Source organism: Grus americana, chromosome 25, assembly GCF_028858705.1.
Source record: "Grus americana isolate bGruAme1 chromosome 25, bGruAme1.mat, whole genome shotgun sequence".
In the NCBI taxonomy this organism is placed as follows: Eukaryota; Metazoa; Chordata; class Aves; order Gruiformes; family Gruidae; genus Grus; species Grus americana.
The window spans coordinates 2,851,488-2,867,799 of NC_072876.1; the positions used below are offsets into that span (position 1 = coordinate 2,851,488).

At 54.2% G+C, this 16,312-nt stretch overlaps 1 protein-coding gene across 3 annotated transcripts in view; it reads left to right on the forward strand.

Moving 5' to 3' along the window:
* Positions 1 to 190: 190 nt before the first annotated feature.
* Positions 191 to 16,312, forward strand: part of DENND2C (DENN domain containing 2C) — a 28,075-nt gene continuing 11,953 nt past the window's right edge. The window contains exons 1-6 of one of the 3 annotated variants that reach the window (XM_054803845.1): positions 191 to 237; positions 9,501 to 10,458; positions 12,120 to 12,268; positions 12,818 to 12,930; positions 13,306 to 13,473; positions 16,208 to 16,304. In XM_054803845.1, coding sequence (XP_054659820.1) covers positions 9,653 to 10,458; positions 12,120 to 12,268; positions 12,818 to 12,930; positions 13,306 to 13,473; positions 16,208 to 16,304 — 1,333 coding nt within the window. In that variant the 5' untranslated portion in view covers positions 191 to 237; positions 9,501 to 9,652. Of the gene's footprint in view, positions 238 to 398; positions 605 to 2,888; positions 3,524 to 9,500; positions 10,459 to 12,119; positions 12,269 to 12,817; positions 12,931 to 13,305; positions 13,474 to 16,207; positions 16,305 to 16,312 lie in introns of those variants that run through there. The other 2 variants (XM_054803844.1, XM_054803843.1) reach the window with 2 other exon arrangements.

Consider the following 16,312-nt stretch of genomic DNA (forward strand, 5'->3'; position numbering starts at 1 on the left):
CGGGCCTGCCCCGGGGCGCGCTCGGACCCTGTGGGCGGCGGGGCGGGGGGGCTCCGGGGAGGGCTCCGGGGCGGCGGCGGCCGCGCAGTAAAACCCAGTCTGTCAGCAGCTCCGTGCGGCCGTGGCGCGGGGCCGGGGCCGGCGCTTGACTGACGGCCGCGCAGGCCAATGGGCGGCACCTCGAGACGCGCCGGGAGCGTCCGGCGGGAGCGGGGCCGGCTCGGGCCGGGGCACCGGGTGAGACGGGGCGGGGGCGCGCGCGCCGGGTTCCCGCCGGCGGAGAGGCGGGGCCGCGGGGAGGGGGCGGATCGGCGCGGCGGGACTCGTCTCGTTTCCCGCGCCCCGTCACCCGGCACTCCGGACGGGCAGCTCGGCCCGGGGTGGGGGCAGTAGGGCTTCCCGCGGCGTCGCTGCCGCCTAGTCGCGGCCGGGCTCGGGGCTGCTGGACGGGACGGGACGCGGCGGCGGCGGTGGAGCCGGCCGGGCCCGGGTGCTGCCGGCAGCGGCGCGAGGCTGCGCGGCCCGATCGGTGCCGGTTGCGGAGCGCTGCCTGCCCGGCCCCAGCGAGAGCCCGGTGCTGCGCTGCTGCCGCCGCCGGGATCGGGTAAGGAAGCGCCGTGGCGTCGTTTCCCGCCCCGGAGCGGGGAGGCGAGCGGTGCTGCAGCCAGGCTGCTGGGGCACGGCACGGCTGCGGTACTCGCCAGCCCCCGGCTGGAGCCTGTGACGGGGCCGGCAGCCCTCTGTCCCCGGGCGGGCGGGGAAGCGGCGGCAGGACCGTGGAGCGGAGGGCAGGGAGCGAGCGGGAGCCAAACCCACGGAGGAAGTCGGTGCCCGCTCGAGCCCACCGGATGAGTCACCGGTCTCGTGTTTTACCCCAGTCCCTCGTCCTGCTCAGCCCGGAGAAGAGAAGCCGCGGGATGTGCCCAGGCCCCTGGAGGGACGGTGCCAAGGGCTCTTCCCAGCGGTGCCCGGTGATGGGACCAGCGGTGATGGGCACAAAGCGACACACGGCAGGTTCCCTCTGAACATCGGGAAACGCTGCTGCACGCTGAGGGTGACGGAGCACTGGCACAGGCTGCCCAGGAAGGCTCTGGAGTCTCCCTCCTCGGAGACATTCAAAAGCCGCCTGGACACACACGTGGGCAACCTGCCGTGCGTGTCCTGCTTGAGCGGCGGGGTGGACAACGTGACCTCCGGAGGTTCTTTCCCACCTCAACCACTGCTGATTCCATACAGAGTTTCTTTAGGGCAAATTATTTACTAGTAGGCTGTGGTGTTTTAGGTAGTGCTAGATGTTTATCCTTTGTCGCACTGAGGTACGCGGTCCTGAGTAGTTGCAGCGGTCCTGAGTAGTTGCAGCGGTCCTTTTGGGCGGTGCTGTCCGAGGGCATGGGGTGTAGGCTGGCATGCTGGACCAGTCTCCCCTTGCCTTTCCCAGTTCCCTCTGTAGACCCCCGTGTTCCAGTTACCGTGGTTGAACGCAGCCCGGCTGAGCGGGCACCTGCTCCCACGACTCTGATAAAGCCCTAACGGTGGTGGGGGCTCTTCTTCGTCATAGCTGGGAGCTGCATCAGTCCTAACGACAGAAGAAAAGTAGAAGAGGAGTTGCAGGAAAAACGGACCCTGGAAACGTGTGTCTGGGTAACGGTGGCTGCAGTTCCTGCTGTGCCTGTCAGAGTTGCAGAAGGGAGGGAAGAGGAGCGAGCGGTGACCTTTCTGCAAGGGAAGGGAGAGTGGAGCAGAGAAGTGAGAAGCTGCTGAACAAGCCCGTGTGCTGCCCTCGCAGGGCTCTCAGCTGGACGGGAGGTGCAGGAGTTTGGTCCGGCCGGCTGCTCAGTCGCAGGCGGGTGGGTGAGGGAAAGGCCCTAAGTGGGGTGTTTGCTAGAGCAATGGAAGTGTCCTGACCAGGGGCAGGAGCCTGGTGGCTTCACCAGAGTGTGATGTGTCTCTCAACTCATTACTCAAACCGGTTGTCCCTTCAGGGGCTCGCAGGCAGGATTGGACGAATTGCTTACTATCTGAGCATTGCGAAGTTAAACTCCTGCAGGGATAGGATGCATGGACTGAAGAAATGGCCCCTGAAAGATTCCTGGGCAGCCTGTCCCAAAAAGCATATCTCTTGGGCTGTGTGCTCCGGTTTGCCTTGAAGGGAAGGCACGTTCAGAGAACGTCTGAGGGTGTTGGGTGTGGGGGCAGTAAATGGCGGTGGCGGTGGTGGCCTTGTAAAATATTCCTGCTTGAAACAGCTGGCTGGAGGATCTGTCCTGGAGTGCTGAGTCCTGGTGCTGTGCATCGCTGTTTGGCAAAACTCTTATCTCAGTCTTCCGGTATGGATGTGGCTCGTTCTCTGTAGCTGTGGGAACACGTTATCTGGATGTGTGTCTGAGAGGTTTTCTGGTGCTGCCTTGGTCTGCACCCTCTGAACCTCTTGGGGCAGCTGCCGAGACTTTTCCAAAGGAACGAGCGGCCGGTTGTTGTGACCCTTGGAACGTAAAGGTGGTCGTGGCTTTATGGTGATGCCAGCCCTGGGGGAAGCCTGTGGAATCTCATCTCTGAGAGTTGCACCAAGGATAACCCATGTTTGAGTTTAACTTTCTCTCTGTCCCCACCTTGGCTCTTGGTTCTTGTGTGAAGCTGCAGCATTCCCGGGGCGTGCAGCCAGCCTGTGGTGTAGTGTCTGAGTCACTCTGAGTCAGGTTAAAAACCCACAACTGTAAAAATAGGACGTTGTGGGTTCTGTCCGTGTGTCCTCTGGTATAAAAGCCTTCAGGGCTTACATGTTTAAAATGTTTGGGTTTTTTTTGTTTTGTGGTTTGTTGGGGTTTTTTTTAGTATGGCTAAAAACTTACTCTCAAGAAGTTGAATTTCATCACTTCAGAAAGAGACTGAAAGATCCAGATATCTCTTTCTCATCAGTACAAAAGTCTTAGGACCCATGACAGAGGTCAGACTTAATCTCCTTTCGCCATGTAATTAAGATTAATATCACATTTACTGTGTGCAGAGGCTGTGCTCTACAGGGCTAGGTATCTGATGAGGTGGAACTCCATTACTCAGTGTGATTGCAGAAGTTAATAACTGGAGTTGCTTGGTATTGAGATGGAAATGACTAAGCATACCACATTCCTGAAGCGTTACTTATTTTGATATAAAATCTACTTGTTTGGTACTGCCCATGTCTTTCAGGCATCGGCGTGGCAGAGTCCTGTTCAGAAAAGCTTCAGGTTTGTTCTGGAGCCAAACAGAATGGGAATAGCTGAGAAGTCTGGAAAGGGTCCTTGCTGCTGTGCTGGCTGTCCCCTCATCCCTCCAGGACTGAGCTGGCAGCTTCCCTAGACTGCAGAAGACCAGAAACTGTCTTTTATTTGGCTACCAACACGGGAGGCTTGGCGATAAGGAGATCTCTTGAGTGGTTTAGGGCTGCACGGCTCTCATAAAAGGAGTGACAGATTGCTTCAGAACTGCGCGGGCTTGCCAAGTCAGTGATTTGCGTGTTCCGGTGCCCGTGGTGCAGCAGGATAAGGTAAGGTGGTGTGTTAGTGCCTTTATTTAGCTAATTAGCTGCCGGTGTGAGTGTGGTAATGGGGGCTGTGGGGTACCAGCAGCACCTGTGGTGGGTGGGCTTGACCTCAGCATCAGAGAGCGTTTCGTTCTTGAACAGCACTGGCAGCGTTCTTTCCCTGAGCACGTGGTTTCAGGAAATGGAATTGTCTTGAGACTTTGCATGGAAAATGCTTGGCGTGCTCTCTGGCTTGGAGAATTGGAAAAAGAGTCAGGGCTACCTATCATGTGGTGTGAATGTGCCTCATTCGTCTGCTTTGGATAAAGATGTGGAAGCTGTCTTCAGTGTGGATCTGAGAGGCTGTCTTTCGGGAGAAATGTGTGATGCTGGTGTGCTTTGTCTAGCAATGATTCAATTTCTCTTTGCGCAAAACCTACTGCTTTCAATGAAATAATTCAGTATTCTTGACTACGCTGAACTGCTCTAAGTACTAATGCAGTAGGGATGATAAATTTGGCTTTTGTGGAAATACCGGGAAGTGTACAGGAGCCACCGAAGGAGCTTGGAAGGAGAGGTCAGCAGAGAAGCAGTCACGTTAAGTCTGGTTAGTTTGTGAAAGGGATGGTGTGCGCGGTCCCTGAGATACAAGCGCTGGCTGCCTGACTCAGGTGGCCTCTACCGGTTCTGTGTCCCGTAGCTGTGTTTTGTCCTGTCTCGGACTGTGCCTGAGGGTGACTTCACTTGGATCAGACCGCCCCACTCTGCTCTTTCTTCACCAAAGATCACTCTCTGCCCTTACCCTGGCTCAGGTAATGAGCTCAGATTAAATGCCTGGTTCTTGATAGCACCCACCTGCCTTGCAAGCCTGAACAGGTGAAGAGCTGCACTCTTCTCCTCCTCAGTTATTTTGGAAGACGCGGTTCAGGGCTGCGGCTGGCAGAGCAGCACTGAGCAGGAGAGAACGTGCTTGTGCTCTTCCGCCTGTGATGATGAGCCAGGAGCCGTGTGTTTCTAGTGCTATCTGGTAGTTCAAAGATCAGCGACGTGCCTTGGAAAGACTTTCGCTGTTGCACTCAAAACTGTCTGGCTGCTTAGGTGAGTGAAGCTTGTTGCTTTGTCTTCTAAGTAATACTACTTCTCCAGCCAGGGCACGGAGCTTCGCTGGCTGGAGAAGTGATGTTGCTTGGTAGGTTTATGCTGAAGGAGAGGAAATAAACTCAATGTGGATCCTGTTTCTGCGTATGGGTCTGCGTGGCTCTGGATGCCGGAGTCAGGCGATTGCTTGGGCGCTGGGCGAGCTGCTTGAACTCTGGGCATCCATCAGTGAGCAGAACCAGAGGCAGCACTGCAGGCGTAGTCTTACCAGTCCGTGTATGCTGGCTGGGACCGCGCTTCTCCACCGTGTTTCTCAGTTGCTGGTTGTGCCTCCCTCATGGAAGCACGGATGCGGACGGTAGGAGAGGTCAGGAGCGTTAGGCTGACTTGGGCGATGTCTCTATATCAGAAAGCAGAAATATGGCAAGCTGGCTGAGGAAATTACAGCAAACGCGCTTTTTGTCGCACCTTTACCAACGTGAGTCGTAGGAGGAAGGATATGGGGCAGACCTGACCCGTTTGAGCACAGGCAGCCCCACGCGCTCTGAGGATGGAGCCAACTAGAACGCTGAGCAGGGCTGCTCCGTCTCTGTGCGATGCTTTGCCCTCGTGGGTGCTGCACGCAGGCGTTTTGCCACGCTGCCGCAGGGGGGGCTGACAGCCGGTGCATCGCCAGAAGAAAGCTGCAGAGCTGTTGGGAAGCGAAGGGAGCCTTCGGTACCGCTGCGGGCTCGCCGTCAGCGTGGAGCCGCACGCGTGCTGGCTGGCAGGGGAACGCACGTGCTGGCCTTGAAGCGCTTAGCGCTGTGAATGAAGCGCGTTGCGCCGCACTGCAGGGTCCTTCGGCGGCCTGTCCCCGTGCGAGTTCTGCAGCCAGCGGTCCTGCGGTTGAAGACCTGGCGGGGAGTAAAGGTGCCTGGTCTGAAGCCGTGCTGGCTGAGAGGAGGCCGTTTTACCCCTCTCCTAGCCTGCCTTTTCCCATCAGAGCTTTTGCCGCTTTGCTGGCTTATCCTTCAGGCCCCCGGGAGCGGCCCTGAGCGCTGCTGCTGTAGATCGTTGCGATGGCGTAGGAAAGGGGAAAGCTGCTTTCCTGTCTGCTAATCAGGGCTGTGCAGACAGGGGCTGAGGAAGGATGGCTCTGCTCTGGCTCAGGATGTTTTGGAAACAATGCCTATTTATAGGGGAGGGCAGGGGTGCGCGGCTGCCTGGCTGTGCGGGAGGGGGGGGTGTCTCGCAGCGGGGTGCAGTCGCACCGCAGTACCCCGGGCGAGGGAGTCAGGGAGAGCGGGGCAGGTCTGGTTTGCTGTTTTGTGTGTTCTCGGCCGTTCTCAAACTTGTTCCGCTCTCTCCCTGCTCCTCCACGAGGGGATCAGAAGCCCCTTTCTATCTGCCCGTTCCCTGCCTGCACCTTGCCGCTGGCAGGAGCGGGGAGGGGATGCTGTGCCGCGCTGGCCCCATGGTGCCACCTGTACGGTAGCAGCTTGACCTCGCTGCTTTGGAGATGTGCTGGGTGGTGGCCAGGAGCGGTGTGGCTACGAAAGCCGCAGGGCAGAATGCTGATGAGGGACAGAGGGCTGATGACAGAGCAAATATCCCCGGTTCAGTTGCTTACCCGCGTTGTCCAAGTTTAGGCCGTTCCACTGCTGAGTGGGAGAGTTACCGGCAGCTGTGTGGGACAATGTGCAAAGCAATGCCAACTGCAAGATCCCACGCTGTTCTCCCCGGAGACGGGCAGCAGTGAGCTTTTTGCCACAGCGAGCAATGCTGCTTTGGTAGAGAGCGTGAAAGTGCAGCAGAAAGCCAAGGCTCGGTGCCACGTGTGCCCAAGCCATCACTGAATTGCTTGGGGAGCCCTGGGCTGTCCTACATCAACGATCTTTCTCACCAACTCCATCAAGTAGGTCTGCCAAGGCCAGTGCTTTTCTTTTAATTGCACAGCAAATGCCTCTGCCAAGCAGATCAGCAGCGCTAGGGACAGAGCCGGTAGCGCTGGAGCCCTGGAATGTGAGGTGTGGTGTCAACAGAGGGAAGGATGTGGGCCTCTGCTGTGGTAGGGGTTCTCCACACCCAGCCTGGTGCATGGGGCATGAACCCTTGTCAGGCAGGTTTAAACTCCTCTGTGTTCCACCTTGGTTTGCTTCCCATCCTTGGTTCTGCAAATTCTTACGGGCTCTGGTGAGTCAATGAAGACCGGGTGGTGTAACAGCAGCTTTGGAGGACGCATGCCCAGATGTTGGCAGTGAGAGCTGGCTGGATCGGTCAGGTGGAGCCTGGGTACAGACTTGCTTTGATTATGGCCGAAGTTCCCACCTGGAGCAAGTCTGGCTTGCTTTCTGCAGAGGTCCTCTGGTTTGGCCGCATGTGTGGAACTGGGGCTGCTGCTGCTGCTCTTGTTCTGCCTGTCGCAGGGAGACTTCTCAGTGCCAGCGGGATGTTGCTGAAGCCAGCGTGGCCAGGCTTGCCACGTGGCCACCTGGCCTGAGCCCGAGCTTTGCTGAGTGCTTGTCTCCTAGTACAAATGGAGAATGTTAAATAGACCTTGAGGGCTGGAACTTCTGAAAGGGGGTAGCTGCCTGGAGAAAGGGAGGAATGGACCATATTAGAGCCCATGGGCTGCTGTCTTCTGTCCAAGATGAATTTCCAACCATGCTGGCATAGCTGAGAATACTGGGGATGCCTTGTGAGCTGCAGGTAGAGCCAAAGGGCTCCGAGGCTGGGGACTCCACGTATGAAATGTCCGTACTGAGGTCATACTGGACCTGTGGGTGCTGGGTCCGTACAGCCACCCAGGTTCTCCCCGGCGGTTTCACCTGCCTTTCTTGCTGCAGGACTACCTGTAGGAGTCCGTATCCTCTGGATTATACGTTGGGGTAGTCTCAAACAGCATAGCTCCTGTCTGCGCAGGCTCTGCTTGGGTAGGAGAAGCCGTAGTGTTTCTTTAGCATTCCTTCTCCTCTGCCGACCTAAACACAGGTCCGTTTTCCTCTTGAGCATGAGAACTCACCAGTTCCTCTGCCTTTTGGCCTCTGGTGTACGCCTTTTAACACTTCCCCTGGCTGCAAGCCACAGGCTGGGCACCGCTGCCCTCAGGAATCTCTGATGGCAAATTTAGGTCAGGCGTTGACAAGCAGAACATCAGACAGGTTTTTACTTGTGCTGTGGAGCAGGAGAGCACTTCTGGGAGGAGGAGGAGTGCAGTTGGGCTCTTCTCCAGTCGTTACAAGCGTCGTAGTCCTCCCGTGTGAAGCAGCAGCCATCGTGCTGCTGCCGACTCTCCGGAGAAGTAGATGTGGTTCCTTTTCCATAGAGCTGGCTTGGTATTTTGTATCTTGCTGTGGTGGGTTGACCCAGGCTGGAGGCCAGGTGCCCCCCAGAGCCGCGCTCTCTCTCCCCTCCTTCACTAGACAGGGGAGAAAAGGTATAAAGAACGGCTGGTGGGATGAGATAAGGACAGGGAGAGATCACTCACTAATTATCGTCACGGGCAAACCAGACTGAACTTAGAGAAAAATTCATCTAATTTATTACCAAGCAAACCAGAGTAGAGCAATGAGAAATAAAATCAAATCTGAAACCACCTCCCCCCACCCCTCCCATCTTCCCGGGCTTGACTTCACTCCCGGCTTCAACCTCCTCCCCCTCAGCGGCACAGGGGGACGGGGAATGGGGGTTGGGGTCAGTTCAGCACACGGTGTCTCTGCTGCTCCTTCCCCCTCAGGGGAGGACTCTCCTGCTCCAGCCCGGGGTCCCTCTCATGGGAGACAGTCTTTCACGAACTTCTCCAACGTGAGTCCTTCCCGTGGGCTGCAGTCCTTCACCAACTGCTCCAGCGTGGGTCCCCCACGGGGTCACAAGTCCTGCCAGCAAACCTGCCCTGGCGTGGGCTCCTCTCTCCATGGGTCCACAGGTCCTGCCAGGAGCCTGCTCCAGCGTGGGCTTCCCATGGGGTCACAGCCTCCTTCAGGTGTCTCCACCTGCTCCGGCGTGGGGTCCTCCACGGGCTGCAGGGGAATATCTGCTCCACCATCATCCTCCATGGGCTGCAGGGGGACAGCCCGCTTCACCATGGTCTTCACCACAGGCTGCAGGGGGATCTCTGCTCCGGTGCCTGGAGCTCCTCCTCCCCCTCCTTCTGCACTGACCTTGGTGTCTGCAGAGTTTCTTACATCTTCTCACTCCTCTCTCCATCTGCAAAAGCTCTCTCTAACTTGTTTGTTCCCTTCTTAACTCTGTTATCCCAGAGGCACTACCACCGTCACTGATGGGCTTGGCCTTGGCCAGCGTTGGGTCCATCTCGGAGCCAGCTGGCATTGGTTCTATCGGACATGAGGGGAGCTTCTAGCAGCTTCTCACAGAAGCCACCCCTGTAGCCCCCCCCCCCCCCACTACCAAAACCTCACCATGCAAACCCAATACACTTGCTGTGTCTCCGCTGCGTTGAGAGCTCTGGTAGAGCCATGGTGCTGCAGGGGTTTGGCTCTGTGCTGCCTGAGGTGCTCTGAGCAATACGGTGCACCAGGAGAAACGGAGCACTCCTGCCTGGCCTGCGCGGGCACCAGCGAGCAGCTGGGAGCTCCGCTGCAGACAGGCCGTGCTGCTGTGTTCTTCTGCCATTAAATAATTTCCTTGAGTTTAGACCGTTGGGCTTCCTGGCTGTGTTTTGTTCCTGTGGTGGTGTTTTATTTGTTTTTTAAGCCAGTGAGACCTCTGCATCCTTTTGTTAGCTCTCCCAGATGTGTGCTACAGAAACAGGCTTTGTGGGGAGCGTGCTCTGGAAGCCAGTCTTGAACATGTGATTTGGGGAGGAATGTTCTTCAGCGATTGCCAGAGTGCAGCTGAGAGTTCCTGGTGGTGTCTACGGCTGGAGTGCAGCTGATGGTTCTTTTCTTCTTTTTATCCACAGGTCGTGTGATAGCAGGTGGTCCTTGCAGAGCTGACGCCCAGGGGCTCTTGGACACCACCGGGTGCTTTGGAGTCTCATACCAGCTTGATGTGTGCAGGACACACCTGGACAAGGCTGGAGATGGGGTGTTTGTAAGCACGTTGGTACTTGCCATGCACCCAACAGGGTCGGTGGACAGTAGCTTCTCCCGCTCTGCTGTGCAGACCCTCTCCCGGAGCCACTGCCGCAACATCAAACAGAAGATCTCCCAGTGGGAGGGGAGGACGCGAGGGTGCTCCAGCAAGGAGAAACAGCAGCTGAAGGACTTTGGAGTAAAGTATGATCCCAGCTGCGATGTTCTACCCGCGGTGAAGCCAGAACATACAGAGAAGGGCAGAAAGACTGGGTCCAAAGATCCAAAGAGCCTGGGTTTGGACTTCAGGGAAGATGTCCAGAGCTGCTTGCAGACTGGTGACTGTGGTGACCTCCAGCCCTGTGCATGCAGCCTATCTTCCCAAGCCAAGGAGAAAGGAGAGTGGCAAGCAGGCTTCCTGGACCCAGGGGCGACACTGCCCCCAGGTAACTTCTATACCTCACAAGCGCTGTGGAGGAGAGTAGATCCCCTTCTGCCTGGCAAAGCCCCACCAGTTCCTTTGGACCTTCAGAGGAAGCAAGGGAGCTGTGGCTCTCCAGAAAGAGAACTTAAAATCAAAGGAGTAGAGACTCTCTGCAGGGCAGAGAGGAGCTTGAAAAACATTTACTCTGAGGCTGAGGGGCAAGAGGAGCCAGCTGCTGTCCCACCACCCAAGCCCCGTAGGACTTTCCGCTATCTCGCAGAAAAGGGTGCCGGTCGCTGTAGCAATGCCAGTGCTACCAGGGAAGCTCCCCTGCCAAAGCAGCGTGGAGGAAACTTGGTGTCATCCTCCACCAATCCTGAGAAGAGAATAACCAGCAGGAGGATCAGAGGGAGAACCCAGAGGTACATCGATTCATCTCTCATGTCTGAAATGTGTTTCCTTAAATTAGTTTCTAGATGGGTTTAAACAGCTTGCTTGCCGTGATATCCTTGCGGAGGTGCTAGTACTGATGGGGAGAGGATATTTCTGGATGAAAGTATCCCCTTCCCAGCATTGCGTACGCGCTACTTTTGCCGCCGATAATCTTGCGAGGAAGGCCGAAAAGCGCCAAACAGATATCGGTCCCGTGCCTTAAACCAGAGTTGAGTGACAACATGCTGGCCCCAGGGAGAGTGCTGCCTCCTGCTCGCCCCGAGCTTGTCCTCAGCTGCGATTTGTGGATTACAGAATGGCTTTATCTTGGGGCAGCGTGGCCGCTAAATGTCCCAGCTCGCCTGTGAGCGACAGATTCTCTTGTTGCTGGAGGCTGTCAGCTGGGGGGACCCCTGTTGCAGTAGGTTTGGTAATTCTGCTCGCTTTCCCGTAGGTCCCTGATACAGAGTGAAAAACCTCTGAGCTGGCTTGATGCGAGTTCCGCTTACAGCTGAGGTGCCTTGGGCAGCTGTGCTGGTGGCCGGTACTCCTGAAACCTTCTTTCACAGTGGCGAAGCACGTGGAACAAAGCAAATTTGATGACGATGGGCTAAATCCCTGCCAGCTCCTCGCTGACCTCTGTGCCGTAATTTTGAAACGGAGGCCGAGTGTGCGAAAATGCAACCTCGCAAACGCGATAACGCCCTTAGCAGGGGGAGTAGGAGAGGTCCGGTAGAAAGCAGTGCCCTGATTCTGAGTACTGCTGCAAGTGCTTAGTCTGCAAAAACGTGTTTTGGGTTCTTGCCTCTGTGACAGGATGGGACTCGCCATACCTGCTTGGAGTGTGCTTGGCCACAGAGCCTCCAACTTCATTTTTAATTTAAAAAGCTCCCAGAGTAAGTGAGTAGGACTCGTTTGATGTGCTGGTTTTGGCTGGGATAGAGTTGATTTTCTTCACGGTAGCCCGTGTGGTGCTGTGTTATGGATTTGTGATGAAAATAGTATTGGTAACACACCAGTGGTTTAGTTATCGCTGAACAGTGCTTACACGGCATGGAGGCCTTTTCTGCTTCTCCCCCGGCCCCCAGCGAGCAGACTGGGGGTGACAAGGAGCTGGGAGGGGACGAGGCCGGGACAGCTGACCTCAACTGACCGAAGGGATATTCCAGACCGTACGATGTCGTGCTCGGCAATAAAAATTGGGGGAAGAAGGAGGAAGGGGGTGACATTTGGAGTGTTGGCGTTTGTCTTCCCAAGTCACCGTTACGCGTGATGGAGCGCTGCTTTCCCGGAGATGGCTGAACACCCGCCTGCCAAGGGGAAATAGTGAATGAATCCCTTGTTTTGCTTTGCTTGCGTGCACAGCTTCTGCTTTACCTATTAAACTGTCTTTATCTCAACCCACGCATTCTTCTCACTTTTGCCCTTCTGATTCTCTGTCGCGTCCCACTGGGCGGGAGCGAGCGAGCGGCTGTGCGGGGCTGAGCTGCCGGCTGGGGTTAAACCACAACACTTGGAAATCAGAGTGTCCAGAGTGGAGCATCCATGTTCTTGATGGCCCCAAGGAGGACCATACTCTGTGTGGACTGGAGAAGCAACTCGCTGGTACACGCAGGTGCCTTTAGAAGAAGTTACACTGGTTTTCCTCTAGGAAATCTTTTGAGTTTGAGGACATCCAGGGCTTCCGCAACCGGATGGCAACAACCAACTCCCACAGACTTCGAGAAGAGGCAAGTGGCACTACAGGATCCAGGCTCGTCTACACGCAGTCAGAAGACAACATCTACGAGGACATTATCTGTATGTGCCTGTGCTTCTGGGGGACGCACTCGCTTTATTTAAGGGTAGTGAATTGGCTGGGGAGGGAGGAATGAAGATGAGAATGCACTGAGGCCCTTTCCAGCTCTGTGACTTTTAAGGTCTTCCCCATCTGAGGTTCTTTGTTGATGTTAGTAACTATCTGCATGCGAACAGCCGGATTTCAGATGTCACGGGAAGATGTCACTCGGATTGGCCTGTGCTAAACTGATTTCTTTATTAGCTCTTCAAATGCTTTGCTTGAGCACTGCACAGAGATCAGTATGAACAAGCTGCCTTGCCACAGAGCTATTTTCTCTGCAGTGGCAGAAGTGTTTTGTTTCGCTGAGTCCGTGTACAGTTTGCCAAGTTGATGGTAGTGGGTTAGAAAGATCTTTGGGTGGTGGAAACCTAATCCATCTTAGAACAGGTCTCTCTCAGACCCTGTTAAAGCTTGGTGGACAACTGCATGCTCTCCCTGCTTACGTCCCTCACAAGAATGCGGGACTTGATCTCCTTTCATAAATCCCCCATTCAATGCTTTTTTTCCAGGTCCTCCAAAAGAGAACCCCTATGAAGATGTCAGAGCGCTGCCCTTACCCTTGTGGAAGGTCCCATCTGTCTGGAAGCTGCCACCCCCCCGGGGCACCAGCAGGGCTCCCAAGGTAGGGTGAGGGGATTAAATTGCCGTGGGTTTACAGAGGGTCATCCTCACAAGGGTCGTATTTTGTGCTCCCCCCTGGTCCCACATTCCCCACTGCTACGTCATTGGTTTTCCTTAGTTTTTATTGTTTGTTATTAATGTAAATGATAATGAACAGCCATGGCGGTGGCAGTTGATTAAACTGCTAAGGAGCAAAAGAGTAGGAACAAGAGAGTGTTGATGAGATGCTCGAGCGTGTGGGGTGGGATGGAGAGCTTGGTAGAGCAGGAGGCTGCAGGAAGTTTATCATTCGTAATCTACTCCTTTGACTCTGAGCTTGGACCAAAGCTTAATCCCATGCTTAATCCCATGCTTAACCATCTCTTCTGTTTTCTAGCCTCCCCCAAAACCTCCCTTCCTCAATCGCAAGAGTCTTGAGCTAAAGCCTTCCCAGACAAGTTTCCAAGGGAAAATGGTGAAGGACACGACCCTGCCTGTCACACTGACCGAGTGGAAGCTGTTCCAAGCAGTAGAGGCTGCTAGCAGGAGAAGGAACTTGCCCTGGGTGAGATTTCAGCATGAAACATTACTTCTTGCATGGCCTCTCAAAGTCTTGCTGCTTTGTTTAGCACCTTCTAAGTGCTTTGTAAGTGGCCGTGGAGCTGTGAATGCTGGTTAGCACTGCTGTGTGCGTGGACAAGCTCAACCCATTTCTAGCAGGGCAGGTGTTTGGGGGTCAAAACACCAGAGTGCCAGTTCTAGCTGGGGCGGTGGTGGTTTTGTTGGCCAAGAGTCCGCAAATGGAGTATTAGGTGTTGGCCTGGAGATGAACGCTGTGTGTGAATACTAGCTCTTCCTCATCCTTTGTCATTTAAGCCTTGTTCCCAACCCTTCCATGAAGTGTAACGGTGCTGGTTTTGTGCTGAACTCGGAGCAGGAATGCGAGGAAGCTCTCTGTGAGCTAAAGGGCCGGCTCTGTACAGTGGTGTGTACGTGTCCCTCGTTCCTGCTGACTTCTCAGACTGAGCCTCGCGTTCTCGCTGCAGGTGCTGACTTGTTAGATGGCTGACAGTGGGGGGCTGCTGTGGGGACCTGGCTGGGCCCTTGGCTACTTGGCGGGTTGGCTTGGAGCTCTTGCCTCGCCATCAGGAACCTACCCTTGCAGCTGTTTCATAGTCTAAAGATGAAGATAAGAGAAGTCTAAAGGTGGGATAAGAGCATCTCACAAAGCCTTCCCTTCACAAAGTTCTCCCCTTTGCTCCCGCTCCTTCCCGCCTGTGCGCGAAGGCAGGCGTGCTTCTGAGGCCAGAGTAGCGAGAAACGCTTTTAATCCACCTTCACGATAGAGGACTCCGTTGTAATTCTCATTTGATGCGTTGGGAATCTTTCCAGATACCAGTATTGGTTACCAGCTCCTGTCCCTCGGTGATAAAATGCGGCACGTGCTCTAGGACAGCTGCAGCTACCGCTGTAGGGGCACTTTGTGCATAGGACTCAAATTCCAGTTGTGGTAGTGGCAACAACTTACTTTTTGCCGTGGTAAAATCATTTAACTTCTGCAGATCTTTATTTCTTGTGCAAATTGGGTGTATTTGTTCAAATCACACAAGACCGTGAGGTAGACTTGGACAGCTGCAAAATACTTTTCAAATATTAAGTACTTCAGAATAACAGGCAACTTCTGTACGTGTTTTTAAACGAACTGTAGGCCTGGAAAATCAGGAAGGAGATGGCAAGATTACAAAAATGCTGTGATGGAGAGTATCTTTGATTTGGAGGGGGAAAATAAAACATTCTCCAAAAGGAAACCTATTCCAAAAATCTGGTAACAATTTACATGCAGGAAGCACACTTTACTCTTTTTTGCTCACAAGGAATTGAGCCAAGATTGCTGGAGAGATTGAGAAAAGGACTTGAGTCTAAAAAGAAAAAAAAAAAAATACAACTTATTGCTTAAGAAACACATAGCTGCCTTAAACACACCCAGTATCTTTCACTGGTGACTCAACTGCACAAAAATCAGAACAGAAATGGAAATTCTCTAGGTAAGGCTGGATGGTAGAAGGAAAAGAAGGCAGATTTTGCAGGAGAAGCACTGCTTTCTGCTGTGGGCTGTTCTCTTCCATGCAGCCTCATCATGCTTGGAGGACTGGCTGACGCAGAAAATGGGGAGAAATAGATGTGAAAAGAAGAGCCTGAGCCTAGTTTGCTGAGCTGGGGATAAAGGCTCGAGCTGAAAAACAGGTTCTCTTGCTGAATATCTTCCTTTTTATGCAGTATTTGTGGTGACAAATGAATGGGCCCCACCCTCCTACATTCAGCGGGAGCATTTAATGAATTATTAACTTGAGACAAGAATGAACTTGACCTTCTCGCTGCGTTTAGCGTAAATCCTTCTTCACAATGAAGCCGTAGCTGTCTGACGTGCAGAATCAAGGAGCCGCCTGCAGCGTTGTCCACCTGGCAGCTGAGGGGGGGGGACGACTCCAGAGAGACCTGTCACAGGAGTAACAAAAAGCGTTAGGACTTTGGTTTGTCTAAATGCTGACCCTTCTTTCATGTCCGTAGCTTAGTCTGCGCCGGGCTATGTTTTTTACCGATGTTTTTATTCCAGTGGACCAGGTCTGTGGTGTCCCTGCAACATAGATCCGTTATTCTGTCCCACTGTCTGTCCTCACCTATGCAAAATGAAATAATCCTTTCATCTTAGCAAGCTACCCTGTGCTTAGAGCAGCCTTGTTCTGTGCCCGGCGTGGTGCTTTGGAGAATGTACTCTAGCTGTTTGACATCCAACTACAGCAGCAAACTTTAAAAAAAAAAAAAAAAAAAAAAAAAAAGCCAAACAAACAACAAACCCCAAGCCACATTGAGAGAACTCTGCTTTTTCTGGAAAGAATTGGGATGTTTGAGAGCATGGGGAGTTCAGAGTCCTTTGTGGTGGAGGGTTTATGAGAGATTCTTGCAAGTGCCTTTGCAGTTGGCTTCTCTGATAGAAAATGGAGATCTGATGGCAGACAGTTTGCCGCTTCCGCTATCTGTTTGGTAAGCAAAATACGATAACTTCCAGAATGCTTGTTGGTGTCAGCTCTGAGTTGTGCTAACAGTTATCTCTCTCTTGTAGCAGAAATTCTGTGCTGGGTCATTATCCAGCGAGCTGTGCTAAAAGCACTCTAGCAAGCGGTCTCCGAGCCAGGGTCCCTGGCGGGACTGGGACAGCCCTGCCCAAGGATGTGATGCGAGGTGGTCGCTGTCGGCACCTGGACCCCCACGTTAACCTCTGCTTCTGCTTTGGATTTCAGCTGGTACTAAAAATACAGGAGATCTTTGATTCTAAGCGTGGAAAGAAGAGGGTGAAGTTGCTCAGTCCTGCTGGGAGAGAAGCACCTCCAGTGAAAGGTATGGAG